The sequence below is a fragment of the Lissotriton helveticus genome, chromosome 11 (assembly GCF_964261635.1).
Source record: "Lissotriton helveticus chromosome 11, aLisHel1.1, whole genome shotgun sequence".
Lineage (NCBI taxonomy): Eukaryota > Metazoa > Chordata > Amphibia > Caudata > Salamandridae > Lissotriton > Lissotriton helveticus.
The window spans coordinates 439,440,743-439,460,694 of NC_136072.1; the positions used below are offsets into that span (position 1 = coordinate 439,440,743).

The following is a 19,952-nucleotide window of genomic DNA, read 5'->3' on the forward strand; positions in this document are numbered from 1 at the left end:
ACAACTTAAAAGGGAGTATGATACTGCATTAACGGACTCCTTGCTCTCGACCACGCAAAACAAGGAATTGCTGGTCTCTCTCCCCAAGTCTGTCAGGGACCCGAAGCTGCTGGGGTCATATAGACCATTTGTGTTACTTAATATGGACTATAAGGTCTTAGTATCTATAATTGCCACCAGATTGACCCAAAGGTATGGACCCTTGTTCATACAGACCAAAATGGTTTCGTCCCCACCTGGAGCACAGCATTGAATATTTGCAGATTTTTCAGGGTGCAACAATATGCCACTGATACCTGGCCTCACTCAGATGTATGGTCTTGGACCTGAAAAAGGCCTTTGAATCACTTGAATGGCCCTACCTCATTGAGGTGCTACGTGGGTACAGATTCAGAGACATCTTCTTCTACATGATTAGATTACTCTACATGCAGCCCACGGTCCGAGTGCGAACAGGACGTATGATATCAGAGACCATAACGGTTAACAGGCACCAGACAGGGCTGCCCCCTGTCCCCACTTCTTTTTTCGCTTGCAATGGAACCGCTGGCAGCGCAATTTCACAGGGGAGGCGGAGACTGGGGCATTTCTCTGGGAGACAGTTTACATGTGGTTTCCTTTTACGCCGATGATCTTCTGCTATACCTCAGAGACCTACACAACATACCTGACATTATAGTAGATTTTGAGGATGTCGGGCCTCAGGGTAAACTGACTCAAATCATGCCTGCACTCCTTCAGGAGAGAGACTCCTAATCCAAATTTGAGAATAAACAAATTTCCCCTCCACTGGCAACCATCCACCTTTAGATACCTGGGTATCTTTGTATATCGTGACCCCGCTCATATCCTGGAAGAAAATCTGACCAGGGCCATATCTGCCCTCAGGTCAGGTTTTGGAAGACACTCCCGCTTAATGTGATGGGCAGAATTGCCCTGACCAAGATGGTGATGTTGCCAAAGCTATTGTATTACTTCTCCAACTCGCTAAAATATTTCAGGAGCTCAAACAACTGAAGTCTCATTTGGAACTCGGGCCACCCCAGAATAGCATTATGGAAACTACATGCACCCACCTGTAAGAGGGGAACTAGCAGTTCCTAACATGAAGTTATACTACCTGGCAGCACAACTGCAGTGGGTGACAAAATGGCCTGCCAGACTTAACTTAAATGACACAGCCACATTACTCCTGCCAAGGTCTCAATCTCAGATATGTAATCTGTTTCACTCAATTGCCCGTTCCTCCAGTCCGTCACAGACCTGCCTAGCTTTTGCCCGTCGTTGCTACAAACGAAGTCTCTACCATACCAGGAATACAGTCCCCTATGCTCCACTGCTGCTGCTCCTGGGAACGCCGAGATGCAAAACAGACACCTCTAATAGAGCGCTTACACACTGGCACACTTCTGAGTTGCATACGCTCAGTGACCTATATGCCAACGGTACTCTGATACTCTTTGACAGACTGCTGGAGGAATATGATTTGCCGGCAGGCCAGTTCCTACTATACAATTCTCTTACAAGGTCACTCTCACTGGTTTGGGGGCACATAAACATTGAGCCGGAGATGCATCTCTTGACACAATATCTATATGTAATGGGCAACGGATCCCACATAATACAATGGCTGACAGAGGCACTATTATCTCATACAACACAGCCCATGGTGGCCTTGAGCACAATGTGGGAGACAGACAGGGGAAGTCTGTGGACAGATCGCAAAGGGGAAATGGCTTTGCTAATCCCACGCAAATACAGAGAAACGCCATGTTCAAGCTCATACAAACATACATCACACATAGGGCGTACTTATCCCCAGATAAATTGAACAATTTCTTCCAATTAACTAACTCAGCATGCCCTTGTTGCCTGCAGATAAACGCAGATCTTTTATACATGCTATGGTCATGCCCTTCCCTGCAACCATACTGGCAGGAAATAACAACGGCACTCGCGACATACACCGACAGACCTAAACTACAAACATGGGAGGCATGTATATTGGGCTTCTATCCCAGATCAAAGAAACACAGAGTTACCACTACGTTTATCAACCTAGAACTCATAGTCGCCAAAAGACTGATTACTAAAAGGTGGAAAAACAGACACTCCCCCACCCTCAATAGATGGAAAAACTCACTGGTGGTGTGGCCGCAGGCAGAAAGCACATCCTTACACAGGGAGGAAATAGCTGGTCTGCCTAAATATCCCAATACTGGGACTTAATGCTTGCAGGGCTGAAACATGCAGATAGGGAACTCGAGAGCAATCACTCACAAAATAAAGACAGGTTGGACTCAGACACAGGCACCTAAACACACTGCTACCCAGGTTTAGGCTAAGGAGTGTGCAGGGTAGGAACAGATAGTACTATGTAAGAGAGTGAGAGAGGCTCAGCATTACATCCTCCCCAGCACAGCGTGGAGGGGATGGGATATGTGTACATAAACAACACTCAGTAGGCAGTTATCAGTATTTGCTTGAAATGACCTAGGTGTGTTGGAATGTTGTTATTGTTGTTTGGTTAATTATTGTGTTGCATTTGCATCAAGCTGTTCTAAGGGCAGAGATAATGAGGAATAAGAGGGAAAGAAAAAGCCAGGTGGGCAAACGGACAAACAACTGTGTTGGGGTATGAAAATACATAAATATAGATATGTGAATGTACCCACAACAGTTGCTTTCATAAACCATAAGGTAAATAATATGCATTAACATTGTAACACCGATTTCCCTTAACCGGTCAACTGAGCCCAAGCTGACCACATTTTTGCTATATACAAATGTATAAATGAAAGCGCCAGTAGAACCCTAGTGTATATACGGAACACTACTTCCTATGTAAATCATTGATATTTATATGAAAATGCAAATAAAGATATTTTTAAAAACAAATGGGTACTTGTATTCCTTCCCACATACTGGATACGTTTCGTGCGTGAGAGATCCCATTTTACTTCTTTATAGTTCTTTCAGTTTTAGCCCACAAATTTAGCGTGAACTCTGCTATCACCCGATGGGGCCATATACCGACCATCATTGGGTGAGTTCCCTTTCCCTTCTCCTCTTCCCTACGCATTGACAAGTATATCCTACTGATCACTGATTTGTGTGATATGGGTTGCCCACAAGTGTGTCACCTGTTTGGGAGTTTATTTGTTTTACTTGTTTAAACGCCTTGCAACTTTTACACCTCCTCTATAAAGGGCTGATTCGCTGTAGCATGTATTTATGACCTATGTAATATCATATTGGCATTATGATTACAGTTATGACTGAATACCTGTACTTCTGATCTTTCACCCGTTCTCGTTTCAGGGCAGTTTGTATTAAGACCAAGGTATATTATACACTTAGGTTTATCTTGATCAGATTGTGATTGGGTATTTTTACAGACACAGCAACACTAACCCAATCTCTTAGTAGATTAGGTCTTTGGTCCTGATGAATTGCCCTTGATCGATAATAGCTTCATATGGCAGGAAACATAACTGCCTTGTTATCCATAACTTTATGAGCTAGAACGGATCATTATTTCTGCATGCAGCCACTGCTTTTAACTTGGACAAGGGGGCCCACTTATATAAATTGCCAGAGTACCTCTTAGATTATTTTAACTCACCTACACAATCTACACTCTGGGCACCTACACTTGCATTTCACATAAGGCACAAAATCAAAAGATCTCCAGGACAAAGCCCCTCGAGGGACCTATTGGGTACTGCAGTACCAACCCAATGTGGAGATCCCCTTTGATGAAGCATAACACCCATCTGAGTGTATGAGGAGTCTTGCTCCTGAGCAATCAGATTCCCTGATCTGATTCCTCAGGTCACTACCGACCTTCTACCTAAAGGAGTTGCATACTCTTTTCATATGTAATGGAATTGATCTCTGTATTACATTTCTTGAGTATGAGTATAGTTTAGTATCCATAATGTAAATAGAATTGCTTCTGTCATCTGTAATTTGGAACAATGTTCTGCTTACTTTCAGCTTCTGCTAATTAAGAAGGGTACCACTATATAAGTGATCATTAATATCTTACCACCTATAATTATAGGGAAAATTCTCTGAAGACAGTCTTATTTAGTTCCCTCTTTGATTTCTCATGCCCCTGTTGGCTTGCTATCAACACAATTAATTAAAATATTTCAACAATCCTGTAGGGCTGGATTTGGTTATGGGTAACATTTGGTAATAGCTTGAAGACTTAGGGCCCGATTTCGATCTTGTTCGGAAAGCATTCCTACCGAATCGGTTTGGGAATGCTTTCCGTACGACTCTGATCAGGAGATTCCAACTGAACGAGTATGATGCATTTGTATGCATCCGGATCCGATTCGGTCGGGCTCCCATTGGCTTCAATGGGAGCCTGTGTTCCGAACGAGAACACAGGCTCCCATTGACAAAAGGAGTGGTTGGGGATAATCGTGCACCCTGCGGCGGGCACTCCATGGTGCCTGCCACACTGCATGGTCAGGAAGAGAGGACCCATGGGTACCTCCACAGGCCCGATTCGGAGGGCCCCAGGTGAAGGGGGGCCTGCTACAGGCCCCCAAAGACTGATCCCGGCAGCCTTATCATTCCGGGCAAACTGAATCAGAAGGCTGGCAGAATCGTTCATCATACTTGCTCGCTCAGAAACCGAGTCCATAGAGATGTACGAATCGGCTCTGGAAAGGCTCTATCCCTCCAGATGCCTTTCGGAACTGATTCAATCAGTGCTTAGTGATTCCAAGCATCGTACTTTGTCGTTCGGAATTGGGAATGAGTCGGTTGGAAACGAAGGCTTGGAAATGGTTTAAGCAAAACCAAATCTGATTCGGAGCCCTCCCGACCGAGATCGGACGCAACCTCAAAGTATGTGTTTCTACCAGTTGTCCTAGAAAACAGATCCCACAATGAAGCTACATTTTAGGCTACAACGAAATGGAAGCTGCTTGTAGGACCCCTTTGCAGAATGTACTTCATTAGCAGTGTTAAGCTCTATCCTAGGGAGTGTGTTAATAAAAGGACTCAACAAAAGATGAAAGTTGTGTTGTAGGTGATAATCTTAAAACATGAACAGCAAAATATTTAATTGCAGATACTTTTGACAAAGGGATAGTATTGTATCTGCACACTTTTAAGAATGGCTGGGCACACCATTCTGTGCTAAACTGAAAAGCTGCAAAGCTAACAATAAATATGTTAATATGACAGTAAAGCAAAACAAATTAATGTGCATTTTTGATTAGTGATTAGTTTGGTGGACATCGTGGCCTGTCATAAGATAAACAGAACTGTACTTCCTACACAAAAAAATATTAAACCAGTCATTAAAATTTTTGGGGGTTTGTAAAGAAACTAGTTAAAACAGAACACAGTCGCTCTGATTTACAAGATACACATAATGCATCATGTCTTCAAGGACTGTTTGAGAATCAATAAAACCTAATGCAAACCCAAAGAGACAATGTAGATACTATGAAGTGTCTTGAATTTGATGGACAGCCTTTCAAAGGAATGTAAAAAAAACATGAAAGCCAAGGGCGGAAGAGGGTGACCCAAAGCCAAGTCTCTCTCTGTTAAATTTTTTGAAGAATTGATTGCAAGAGGTGTTCCAGGCAGAACATACTGTCTGTAGTCAGACCTAAAAACTAAAATATAAAGAGAGAATTCATAAATATAAAAACAAAGTAAAGCCTCATAGACATTGTATTTATTATTTCAATATACTCAAAACTCTTTTACTTGCATGTTTGATTTATCATCCCAGCCAATGGTCTATTAACTCTCAGAAATGGGTTCCTTGACTAGCGCATGTAACAGGCATTCTGTCTGCTCAGTGCTGTCTCTGCTCTTCTCCAGAGGTCGGAAGTTTGGTATGCACTATGATATTAGTTTGCTTTTAAGCCATGGCAAGGAAGGCAACATCCATATTTCAAAGGTATTTGAACATCTAGGATCAACCAGAATTTGTTTGTTATTTGCTCATTGTACCAGAGCTGCTACTAGTACACTGCCAGCTTTGCCTCTCTCATTAAATGTGGAGAATGTCATTTTGGGTAGGTATGGGGAGCATACACTTCTGATGAAAAAAGTCTTGTGAGGTGCCATAAGGATACTGGTGTCAGCAGAAAATGTGTCTTAGCAAGAAATTTTCTGTTCAAGTGATTCCATACGAACAAAGAAATACATAACTTGCATAATGCGAAATTTCACATATTTTGCATTACATAAAATTTGTGAACTATGCATATTTTTTGAAAATAATAACATTTTTGCCCAGTCCTAATTTGCACCCAGGTGGAATTAACCCAGTAGTTGCTAGTGTGTAAATATATTTCCCTCTTTATGTCCCACTGCTGGAGTATCTTTGTGATATCCTTTTCCTAGTCAACATTAAAGTTCTGTTTGTAATTCCTGTAAGAAAAACTCTCTTTCTTTGCTTCAACAGTAGGGGGTCAGGGTTGAGAGGCACACAAAAACTTTTCAGGGTGCACAATTTACCTTTTTCACACTTTCAATTCATTTATGCACATTTTTTCAAATTTTTCATTTTGGTTGTGGAGGTTGCCAATGATGATAATCGGAGCACACTGATGAGAACCTATCAGTAGTTCCCATGGTGGTGTTTCCGTGAGGTGCCTCCACTTCCCTCACATAATTTGTAGGATATTATGTGCAAAAATCTTGTGTGTGAGAAACGTACACAACCTAATTTTTACGGAGGACAGACACATTTGAGAAATCTTTTTAAGTAAGGGATAGGAGCACCCAGTGTGTACAGCATTTACCAGCTGGTACCCAATCAGTTGAACCAAGATGTGGTTTTAGGTATGCTCATGATGTTTATCCCGGTTTAGAGCAGGTTTTTGTTCATTTGTAACCTCCCATGAGGACTTTTACTTCTGTTTTCACGCCGTACGTCTTCCTTAGTCTATGAGCACTATTTTATTTAATGCCTTTCTCCTTCTGCAGGCACGACATGCTTTCCTTCTCACCATGCGTGCTTTTACTTTTAAAGCCCAGGACAATTGCGGCTGCTTCTTTCCAATGAAATAGGTCTTGTTAAAAATGTTAGAGGCTTTACCTATGTATCATCGACAACTCCGTGTCAGTCTTTCCTTCGGTGAAGATGGGCATGAGTCGCTCAGTGGGTGGTAAAATGATTTAAACAAACCCGGTCTAGCTACAACCCGAAACTCCTGGCCAACTTATCAAAGCCTTTAAGTGAAATTACGAATTATATAATGCTACTAATGCTACTTTTTAATGTAGCAGCAGCAAACTGTTCACTAGGGACCTGTAGGAGCAGCTTGTGGTACTGCACCTAGACATGCAGTACTATTACCTTGCTCACTAGGGACCTTTCGTAGCAGCTTGGGAACTGCACCGAGAAATACATTGTTGGTTCCTGGCTCACAATGCAAGCATTTGCAATGCACTAGGTCTGGCATTAATGAAAGTATGAACTATTGGCATTGCATTAATATTTGCAATGCCAATGCCTCAAACTATCAGTAATGTGAGACCTATTGCATTGTAAATGCTTGTTTATAAAGAGATTATCATGTCATCGCCTTCAACATGCAGAAACACAGAATACAGCAGCATGCATCCTTTATAGCTGCAGTCCAAAAGGATAGTGGGAAGGGGTGCAACTTCATACATTACCTCAACTCGGTTGCCATTGTGCCTCCCAATGTGGAGACTTTTACATTTATATCGACTTTGTATATATACCTTGCCAAGTGTGCTAAAAGACATAAGGACTGTTTTAGATCTTGGCGGACGTGTTACTTCATCACAATGGTGATGGATATCCCATCCGCTGAAATAGAAATCCCATAGGAATATATATTGTGATTCATATTTCGGCTGACGGGATATCCACCACTATTGTTACAGAGTAACCCGTCCGTCAAGATCTAAATCAGTCCCTCAATCTGTATAACACTATTTTAAGCAATGCCTATGTTTATGGAGGCAGTAATACAAGCAGGCCTGCAACGCCCATTGGGCTTAAAGGGCTTCTGCACCCCCCTGTCGTGTGTGTCAGCCCGGGCTGAGACAGCTTCCTGGGCTGGCGACCATTTTATTGCAGCCACACCCAAGTACTTCACAGGTCTTTAACCCGTTGGCTGCTCCGCTCGTTTTGCGGAGGTGCGGCACTTCCGCAAAACGGGTGGGGCCGCGTCGGCCATTGGCCGACGGCAGCACCAGCGAGGTAGTGCTGCCGTCGGCCATGGATGGGGTTAAAAGACCATTTAATGGTTAACGAGGCTTTGTTGTGTTTTCAACCCTTTTTAGAGCCCCTGCATCTCCACTCTGTCTATTGCTGGAAGCATTAGCCCCCCCCCCACTGAAATGTTTATTAGCCCCCACCCCCGAAATGTGGCTCTAGTTGTGCCTCTGATTACAAAGTATATATATCAGATGCCTGCATTCCTAGATTTCTTTCATAACATCAGATACATTTGGGATTCTCAGTTCTGTAGTCAGGTCTTTGTTTGAAGCAGATATGATATATACATTGTGCAAGGACTGTTCTGGTACAAACGAAAGGCATTTTGACGCTTTTAGCAACAGTGTTCTAGATTGTAGTTCAGGCAGGGCTCGTCCTGCAGGTATTTGCAATTCCCAGAAATCTGTCAGTTGCTGTTTGTGCAACTCAAGTGACTTTAATGTCTGGAGCTTTAGCAGGACCAATCATCGTGTTTTCCTTCTCATCCGGTGGTATTTCTCCCGGCAGGTGACATTAAGGCGAGTCAGACAGCAAGGGATATTGAGCTTCTTTGTTGCCACCAGACACACAAGCGTATTACAAAAACAAAACACATTTTTATAAAGTGCTCCCGGCGTACACTGAACACATTTTGACACATTCATAGAAACAAAATACACACAATAATATTAAATGAAGTCTGATGCGAAGTTCAAAATTTCAAACCTTTCCACACACTTGAGCCCTCTAGTATTAGGATTTGTCTAGTGTCTAGTGAATGCTGTCTACTGCAATGCACACAAAAAGAACCATTCCTCTGGTGTGACAAACGGGAAAATTGCCATTTAAGGTATGTTTTGACAGAGTGTTACAATCACAACCGGTCTTCACAGAATTCTATTTAATTTTTCTTCACATTGTCCCCGATCATGTTAATTTAATCAATCTCTGTGAGCGGTGCAGTCTGGAGGCCTGCATATAATGATCGGGGCATTGGCAATTTATCATAAGGAAGGACCAACTTGTGGGGCAGCGATAACCGCATTATGGTAGAAGATAAATCACATTATTTGGCATAATGTGGCACATTCTGTGGCAGTATTATTTTGCTATTTTGTTGTTTTAACACACATTAATTCTGGTTCGGCAAAGGTTTCACCTTAGTACCAGTTACGACCTTAATAAAGCGGTGCTTTTTCAGTGAAACATAAGGCCTGGTTCACAAACTGCACTCTTTATTACACTGTACTACTGCAAAATGCACTACAAAATGCTATTCACAAACTACATGTAGATTTACCCCTCGCGTGCTTATGTGTGCAGAGTTCTCCACCTGACAACGGGGACTGCGCGTGTAAGTATATGCTTCAGTAGTAAATTTGAGAGGGACACAGGAAAGAGGCTTAAAAATATAAAAGAGAATGGGGATAAGGGAGGTGTAAGAGGGATTTAGGGAGGAATAGAGGAGCATATTACCGAGGAGTGCGTTGGAAAACGCACAACGCACATTCCCGTATCGCCGGCTATTGCCGGATTTCATCGCCTTTTTAGCGCGCAATTATCAATGCGGATCAGGCAGGCGAATAGAAATCCGGCGATAGTCGGCGATATGGCACATTAGCGCATGAAAACAAAGGTTGTTTTCATGCACTAATGTGGGCCTTGATAATATGGGGGGGTGGATTCAGCGTTATGATCCACACCCCCATGTTAACAATGCCTAACGCCTGGTCAGAGCAGGCGTTGGGAGACCTGCGATAAATGAGTTTATCGCAGGTCTTTTCCTCCCATCGCCTTCCTTGGTAATAGGGTGTTCCCACCTCCAACCACATTTATCATGTGGTTGGACGTGGGAACGCCCACTTTGCATGTCATTAGCGATGTTTATCGCCGACATGCAAAGTGGGCTTGGGGCAGGCTTTAAAATGCCCTTGTGAATAGGGCTCTGGCAGTATCGCCGCTTTCTCGGAACAATTCGCTGAGAAAGCGGCGATACTTGCCCTTGGTAATATGCCCCCGAGAGTGGTTTAGAGAAGGACGTCACCCACAGATGCCTGCAACTTAGACCTTTGTAGTAAATTTACACTATGAGGGCCAGATTTACTAACGCTCCAGGTAACGAAGTACAGCATTGGAATGTGCTGCGATGAGTTGCATGAAACTGTGATAGCGGAAATTCGCCATATCCACCAACATATGCCGCGCTTCTGCTTCCTCTGCGCGTTGGTGCACTGCGTGCTGCCTAGCACCAGCGCAGGCACCCTTGCACCATGCATTACAGGCAGAATTCTTTTTGTACAGAAAAGTACATGCGCCAAAACAATCCATAGAGGCTTATTCCTCTCATGGTGTGGGCTGCAGAATGCCTGCTCACATGGAAAGAGGAAAGAACAAGGAGAAATAATGATATTTCTCCTTGTTAAGCCTCTTGCTAGTAGGGGTGACATAAGTACATTTTGCATTGGGTCAAATTCAATAGCTAGATGTAAGGAAACACCCATACTCCACGGACGGAACCCCCTACCACAACAAAATATAATGCAAGGTAGCACAAATTATTGCGTTGTGTTACATTTCTTCTCAAAGTCAAGCAAGGTTGTGTGAATTTCCCATTGCATGGCTTTTTAAATCTCATTTATGGACTTGTGTTGCCTTGTGATAACTTGTGTCATGCAAGTGCAACGCAAGTCCTTAGTAAATATGCCCCTGAGTTTGTGAATACCGAAAAGTAATAAAATTGCTCAGAAGTGTAAATTACACAAAAGTGTAAGTTACATTTGTGAATTAGATCCATAGTCTCTGAAGCCTTAATGATCTGGTTAAGTTATATTTACCACATTCATGGCATTGACATTATAAGGATGTTTAGAGTACCCTGCAAAAGAAGTTTAGACGGGTACTGGTGGATAGACCCGATCAAACCTTTGGTGAACAGGCCTTTTTGCCCTTTGAAGACAAGCTATTGTGTTCATAAACTCCTGCTCACTGAGGTAGTGTGCCCATCTGGGCTGCATAATAGAACAAGGCCATTTGATCTATACTAGAGCTGTATTGTTACTAAACGTGCTGGAGCGGCAGGGGGTCTGCCTTGTTATAAATACAATTCCCCTTCCCATCTGATTGAGCACCATTCAGATTCTGTCAGAACCTACAGCCACTGTCCATTATATCAACAGTCAAAGTGGTGGGAGGAGGGGTCTTGCACCCTATGTTGGGTAGGAGATTAGCCTGTGGTGATGGGTGTATCAATGGGAAGTTATCCTGGTAGCAGTTCATCTCACATGCTCCCTCAGCGTGACAGTAGATGATGCAAGCAAGCATATGTAGATGATGTAACTCATCACTCACGGAAGAGCCTTGAATGGAAAATACAACATGAAATGACAGAGGTGCTCTTGTCCGGATTTTTGTGTACTCGCATACATCTCTTTGCCACCACAAACTCAAGTAGATGATGGACGGAGTGCTGAACTTTTTCAGACACTCACCCCCAGTCACAGATCTGGTTTGAATCCATCATTCTGTAGCTCACTTCGCCACTTCAGCTCAGACCCAGCTATATGCAAATGAGTCTTGACCCTGTGCCTCATGGGAACAGTCCAGCCCAACCTGCCAAGCCAGGTCTTCCCTGTACCGGAAACAAGCATCCTGGGACCGATTTCTGGGTAACACCCTTCATCAGCCTGGCTAGCTTGAATCCAGTGGCAAAGTGAGCAAGGGACCCACTTCTGGGCATACCCTGCCAACTTAGGGCGAACAAAGCAAACACATGGCAATGATGGACGGACCTCTGAAACTTTTCAGATACTCACCCCAATCACAGATCTGGGTTGAATCCATCATCATTCTTTAGCTCAGTTCGCCACCTCAGTTCAGATTTGGTAGGGGATGCCCAGACGTGGGGCCCTAGCTCAATTTGCCACTGGATTCAAGCTAGTCTGGCTGATGAGGGCTGGTAGCCCGAAACCGGTCCCAGGATGCTTGTTTCCGGTCCAGGGAAGACATGGCTTGGCAGTTCGGGCCAATTACCTGGAATGTGAATTGCTCAGAGTTGTACTTGGATTATTTTCCTTGAAAGAACATATCGCTAGTTGTGTCAGAGGCTTTTATCCATTATGTGTATATGGGACAAAGCATTGGTACATAAGAGCCATAGATCAGTATATTCTAAATATAGAATATTCCCACACAGTACCTTTCCTATTTGTCCCTCTGTAAAGAGTACTTCATGGCAAAAGTATTTATTTGGCCAGTATCAAACCCTAGATAAGACTTGAGATATTTGTTTTTGTTTCTCTTTATGCTGCACTCACAAAACATTGATTTAAATCTCTATATTAGTGTATGAAAAGAGAATAGTAATCTAGGCACATCCCTTCTGTGAAAGACCAATAATTAGACGCTACCAGATTTGTTGTCCACCACTAAGGCTTTATAAGAAATTGGGTTAATTTTTGAGAGTGGTGGAAGCCCCACTCAGGCAAGAACCACAATACTTGTCAGGGCAAACCACAAAAGTCACAAAATGAACATGTGCTTCAGCCTCTGATAGCTCAACACAAAGTAGTCATGCTTAACTTGTAGGCAATTTGTTAATTATTTGTGCAGCACACAAACAGTAATAAAGTGAATACACAACATAAGAAAAATCTCAAACCAATTATGAAAAATATAGTGCATTTGAATAAAGTTAATAGTATCAGAATTGCACAAATGGAATCAATAGTACCAAATATATTGAATGTTAAAGGTTTAAGTAAAAATTGCGCCAAGAAGAAGAAAGCACCAACTATGGGTATCTGGTTGCATTGAACCAGGACAAAGTCACAAGCTCAGGCTCACCATGATGGAGTGCAGGCCAGGCCAAGTACTAAGTTTGGCCCACTAGGAGTTGTACCTTATGTCCTTGGTGCAAGGTCTACTCGGTGTTGCTTTGCGAGGATTTGCGTTGCTCTGCATTGGTTCTGATGAAGCTCTAAGCTGTGCGGCGGGGCTTTGCAGGGCTTTGCATTGCTTGCCATTGGCTCAATGAAGCTTTCAACTGCGTGGGGAGGAATTGGCATCGCTCAGCATTGGTTTTGATGAAGCTTTCAGCTGTGGGGCAAGGTTTTTTGGAGCTTTACATCCCTTGGGTCAGTTCCAATGAAGCTGTGTGCTGTGAGGCTTTGTGGGTCTTTACATCCATTGGCCAATATTTATACCTGGTGCCAGTCTTTGTGTGGGGTGACTCCCCTGACCTACCCCCACATCTGGTTCAGGAAAGTTCTTCCCCTTTCCCTTTCAAGGCTCCCAACTGTCTGGGCATGACAAAAGGCAGGGCAGGCCTGGTGCCAGGTGCTTTTGTGTGTGCAGGGGGCAAAGTCCTTTGAAGTGTTAATGGGGTTGTGTACAGCTCATCCTCCATCATATCATGTTGGCCCATCCTGTCCATTCTTAAGCCCACACAAACCCCAACTGCAAAGTCATTCACAGTCATGTGCCCCAGGACAGTGGCAGAAGGCACAAGAAGGGACAAGAAAATATGTATTTAACATCAAGGGAGAAAAAAAGGTTGAGAAGGGCCCACGTGTGCCCCTGAAGTAACTATAGCACACAATAATGGCATTCTGTCCTTGTTTTAGGAGTGTCTGGGGGAAATACCAGAATCTATTCAGATGATTCTGTTGTTTTTTAAGATTGCTTGAGTTTCTCCTAATGAAACTGGCAATTCCAAGAATTGGACGCGGTGGGCTCAATCACGTAATGTGACATAGGCCACCTCGTCTCACCCTGATAAGTTGATACTACCATGGCTGAACGACCTCGGGTTGGACTATCCTGAGGGAGTACCTATAAATGATTTGTTTCTAGATAGCATGGGTCCAGTTACTAACTACAAATACCTTATGGTATACCCCCAAACTATCATTTTATTAAGGTGGTACCCTAGGTATGATTAAAAAGTACTGTTAGTTATTCGCGGGGTATGGATGTGGATACTATGATCCTTGCATACGCCTGGGTTCAACCGACAAGTTTCTGCCATTTCCTAAAAGCCTAAAGGGTCTTGGGCATTCATCAGGGTTAATAACTACCTCCATGACCCTAACATGAAGTGAGGGTAAGTAATTTGTTAATGAAAGCAGAGAGGACATACCTCTTTAAAAGTACACATCTGTATATGATACATAGTCATTGGTGGCGTTATGCCTCATGGTCTGTTGAGAGAGCGCACCTCCTATAGTCACAAATTCGTGAAGGAGAAATGCTCGCCTCGATCCTACCCATCCCCTGCCAACAGCCGTCTGGCAGGGACAAAATGCCAACTTTCTAAAAGTAGTAGAGTTGTGACTTAAAATCCAAGTTTACCATTAAAAAGGGTTTTAAATACCAATTTCTACGAGTCCAAACAGTGTACCTCTATCTGCTCCCAATCCAAAGTTAGCACTTATGAAATATCAGAAAGTAACCCAGAGTTAGTCAAAGCGAGAGATAGGACTTACAACAGTGAAAAACGACTTTAGTGTTTTTTCACTGCCAGGACATGGAAAACTTAAACACGCATGGCCTCCTTTTTAAATACCATGCACCCTGTCCCATGGACCTTTAGGGCCTACATTAGGGAAGACTTATGAGTATTAAAAAGAAAGGTTTAGGCTGGGCAAAAGGTTTATTTTGACAGGTTGAAAAGGCAGTTTAAAAACTGCAAACACAGGCTAAAGTGGCAGATCTGTAGGAATGTTTTACAAGGCTACTTTAGTGGGTGACACAATGAGTTCTACATGCTCACTCGTAGCATTTAAGTTACAGGCCATGGGTGCATGTAGTACCATTTACTAGACACTTGAAAGTGAATTAAATATACCAATCAGGTATATGTCAATTGTACCAAGTTTTCAGGGAGAAAATACAAGCACTTTCCCACTGTTTAGCAGGGAAAAGTGCACTGTCCCAGTGCCAACAAAAATGTGTTCAGCAAAAAAAAGGCAAAAAGGCTGCGGCTGATCCGACAAAAAAAGGCCTGGCCCAACAGGTGGACCTAGCACTTGGGTCACATTGGCAGTGTAAAATCAAATACAAAAATATTTTATGGCAACTGAGGTTTATAATGGCTGCCAGACCCAAGGGTGGAAACATATTGTGGGGATGTGTGGATGGTGGAATTTTGTCACCAACTATGGGCACTGAAAATCCATCCCGAAGTTGGAGTTTTTGTTAGTGATACACTGGCTAGCTTTTTAGGCACCACGTCTCTATATTTTACTGATAGACTGCCAAACTTTCTAAGGTGCTTTTTTACAGAGAAAATACCACCCTCTATGGTGGTAAAATTTCCTACCGATACTGGGTGCTGATCCAACATCATTTATGGGACTCAATGGAGACCCATGTTTAACATATTTCTCAAAAACATTTCTCAAGATGGCTGCCATGGTACTGTTATGCTACCTGAACCCTAATATTGTACTTTCATTCATTTGATTCAGTATATGCGTCAAACAGAGTTAAAATGTAGATACTACATATTCTGTACCTTGTCATATTTGTATTTTTTCTAAGCTTCTACACTTGACAACATATATTGTCGTAAATATCCTTTCAGCACCTTTCTATACAACTGTGAATATTGTATATGTCATTTATGGAATTTGTGTGGAGTTTGTTGTTTGTAATGTTTTAATAAGTGCACCGTTCTTCTTATTTTATAGCGCTGCTTTACATTTGCTGACCGTGGATTTGTCTTCAAGATGATCAACAGCTATGTAAATATGTTTGGTCCTGGAGATCACAAAGTAAGGAGGAATTTCGAAATGTAATCCGCTGCCTGTTCATGCTTCTTTAATAGATATAAGTGTGATGAAAAGCATCAAAAAGACAAACAGAGTGGTAGAGGGTCCAAGGGGAAAATGTTTTTATAGACCTCCCCCTCGGCTCAGTTTCTAACCCGAGGCAACGACGGAGAGTGCGTGGCCTCCTTTATCCTGAGCAGTTGCCAGGTGAGGTGAGGTTCTTCCTCCCTTCAACTAGGGAGAAGATACACCAATTTTCTTTTGAAAATTGGAGAGTGGGTGTAGACTACCTATCACATCACATTGAGTAAGTGTTGCAGTAGTACATCACAGGTCCTGACGAAAGCCGGTAAAGGCTGAAACATGTTGACCAAATAACATATATGGTGAATAGCAATTCCTTGCATGCTATCATTACACTGCTTTTAATTATACCACATTGATGGACAGACCTATTAAAGTTTTTCTTATGACATCAAAGTAGGTATTTTTAAATCACGTGGATCATTTTCCTTTTCTTTCTTTCTAATTTGAGCACTGCAACTTTTTGACCCTTCCGCTCACACACTGTCATCTTCTTTGGCTGAATGCTCAACGCCTGGGTCCGAAATTAGGTAGCCTCAGAGTTTTCCTGAGGAGGAGCCTATAGGACACCATTTTTCAACGCAAACAACCCAGATGACGAAATTCCACTTTTGAGTGGGCTGATGGGTACTTTTTCTAGTTTTCAGACTTTGTATCTTCTCTCTCTCTCTCACTGTTCCTTGTATAACAATGTTATTTCTCTGGAATAACTTTGTGGTTCCAGCATGATTGTGGGGCACTATTAGGTTCCATTTGATCTACTTAATCTAGACTGTTGGTACCTTCCATGTGTTTAATTGATGAAAAGCATCTCCTTTGTGATTAAAGAAGTTTCTGTGTGTTCATCTTTTACTAAAACAATTGACCCAATCCCAAGTAAAAAATTATTCTGAGGCACAACAATTTGGAATCTGGAGAACTGACTGAAACTACTCGAAACTATACACCCTCTGAAAATTATAACATTGAGCACTCCCCAAATAACACTGCTTGTGGTATGGGGAGATACAAAAAATATGTGAGGTAAATGCTAAACTAAGTTGATGCTTCTAAATTGCTAAGAATTAATTGGACAGTAACATTCAACATTTCAGAGCATCAGTGGTATTAACCCCTTGTGTGCTGGTGACGGAACCACTCCGTCACCAGCCACGGACGCGCTGTACTGGTGACGGAATGGTTCCGTCAAGGCGCGCCGTCCCACCCATGCTGCTGCGATTCCGCGCCTACGCGGCACGTTCTATTAAGCGGGCGTGGCCGTGACGGAACCATTCCGTCACAAGCACAGCGCGCCCGTGGCTCGTGACGGAGTGGTTCCGTCACGAGCATGCAGTGCCACATGGCCCCCCTCCCCCCCGCGCCCCGGCGGAATTACCGCCGTGGCCAAGGGGTTAATGAATGGGACTAACCGAATGCAGCTTACGGTCTCTCTTGCTGTAATGAGCTGTATGCAGAAACCCCTAGTTCACACGCCCCTCAACGCAACAAGAAATACCTGCACGCACTGCAGTTTGATTGGTCCACATTGGTGGAATGTAGACTTAGACCCTAATTCAGAAGAGGGCGATATTGTATTGTGTTGTATTGTAATTGCATTTATATAGCGCTTACTACCCCTGATGAGATGTTGAGGCACTTTTTTGGTGAGTAGCCTGCTACTTGTGAACCCATGAAGGATAAGTGCTGAATTAGTATAGTGAAAAAACAAAAGTAATTAGAGTGGTGGATATGTTAGTCAGTTATTTGGATTGAGAAGGATAGTGGAGGGATAGAAGAAGGAAAAAGATTTGCATTTATATTGCACTTGCTACCACAGATGGGGTGTTGAAGCGCTCTTTCTTCGAGTAGCACATTACTCCAGAACCCATAAAGGATTAGTGGTGAATTAGTATTGTGAAATATGAAATTAATTTAAGTGGTAGATATGTTACTCATTTATTTGAATTGAGAAAGAGAGTGGGGGGATAACCTTTGTATATGGTGCATTCTTTGTTTGTAAATCAAATGAGACCACGATGGAAGGGAGTCCTGCTCAGAGAAACGTCCAGAAGTCAAGAAGGTTCAAGCAATCCCATCTTTTGTGCCAAGGCAGGGAAGACTTTAAAATCTCATTTTGAATAGGTTTTATTCGCTCACACTGTGTGTATTGTACAGTTGTGGTTGTGAGGCCCATAAGCACAGCAAACCTGCCCTTATGGCTTTATCTGTGTTGGATACTTTGGCTCCATCTGAGCACGCTGTATACCAAGAAAAAACAGATTACAGAACTCTAGAATTTAAACCAATCATTCTTCTGATCTCCAAATGCTTGACATTTTCAGACTAAGGAAAGAGTAGGGAATTTTTATTTCAGAGCGAACATCGTAAACTGCATTGACTGCCTTTAATTAATAGATCTGCAACTTATATGAAATACGTAATAAACGTATGTGGCTCTAGATAAGAGGGTACAACTAGTATGAACCTTACTTAAATGATAATCTCCACACAGATTAACTGCACATAAACTAGATGAACACTATAAAATGGCTAGAAACGTCGCAGATTATTGCAAAGTTCACCTAGCTGCAGTCTAAAACACATGATTTTGCTTTGAAGTTAGTTAAAACTGGAAGGAGAAAATCCACCTTTCCATTATAGTCATGCCATACCATGTTGCAGCAGTTCTCCTTCAATTTACAGGATACTGTCTGTTAAATTTTTCTTTTACAAAACTACGTAAATGAAAAGGAAAGAGGGCCAAGGGCTGGCTTGCCTATGACTTGTCCTTTAACTGAGCCCTTGAGAGACAGCTCTTTGACCCAGGCCAGACTTGAGCCTGCCCTGGTTCGCTCATCTATTGAGACACCAAAGAATCTTTATCAAAATGTATCAGTTGCACAGTGGCGAGTTTTGAAATGGTGGGGCGTAATATATTACCTACTGGCGGTCGCCAGTAGGTATATATAGTTAGGATTTTTTCTCTATGGGTTTTTTGAAAATTCTATGTCTAATAACTTTGCCGTTTGTGGACGGAATTGGCTGAAATTTTCAGGAAAATGGCACATTTTGTTTCTGAGCAGCCTTTGAAAATTTGGGGGGGGTTCGTCAAGGGGGGGCCGAGAAAAAAGGGGGGTCCCAAAACGCGTTTTTCCCATGTTAATTTCCATAGGGCGGTTGGCCTCACTTTTAGCCCGAACGGCTGAATGGATTTGCACGAAACTTGGCAAAATTGTAGGGACTGGTAGCCCGATGTGCCTTTTGTAGGTCTCAATATATGTGCTCCAGTGGATTTTGAGAAATTAACGTTTAAAAAAAGATATATATCTGTAAGCGCGGACCAGGCAGCGCACTGGTTCGCGGACTTTTCGCGCAACGGAGCTTTGTGAAGCGAAGCTGATTGGTTCTCCGGCGTCTGTCAACATTCCAAACAGTCCGTAGCGGCCGCCATCTTGTCTCTCGGTAGGATCGAGAGACAAGAGGAGGTCAAAACAAAGGGGGAAATAACTATAAGGGGGCATAGTAGATCCTCGCTGACCCCCTAGGTTTGATGTGGAGGTTTTAAAAGGGCCCCGCGGGGCAAAAAAAAATAATAATAATAATAATCGAACGGCTGAATGGATTTGCACGAAACTTGGCAAAATTGTAGGGACTGGTAGCCCGATGTGCCTTTGCTAGGTCTCAATATATGTGCTCCAGTGGATTTTGAGAAATTAACGTTAAAAAAAAAGTATATATCTGTAACAGCGCACCGCTTCGCGTACTTTTCGCGTTACGGAGCTTTGCGAAGCGAAGCTGATTGGCTCTCCGGTGTCTGTAAACATTCCAAACAGTCCGTAGCGGCCGCCATCTTGTCTCTCGGTAGGATCGAACAGCTGAATGGATTTGCACGAAACTTGGAAAAA

General features: G+C 42.8%; 1 protein-coding gene across 7 annotated transcripts in view; it reads left to right on the plus strand.

Annotated features, from left to right (window-relative positions):
• DOCK10 (dedicator of cytokinesis 10) overlaps positions 1-19,952 on the plus strand; it is a 1,735,912-nt gene that overhangs the window by 1,280,813 nt on the left and 435,147 nt on the right. For all 7 annotated transcript variants that reach the window (XM_078665953.1, XM_078665951.1, XM_078665949.1 and 4 more), the window contains exon 29: positions 15,904-15,987. In XM_078665953.1, the coding sequence (XP_078522079.1) occupies positions 15,904-15,987 (84 nt within the window). The remainder of the gene's footprint in view (positions 1-15,903; positions 15,988-19,952) is intronic.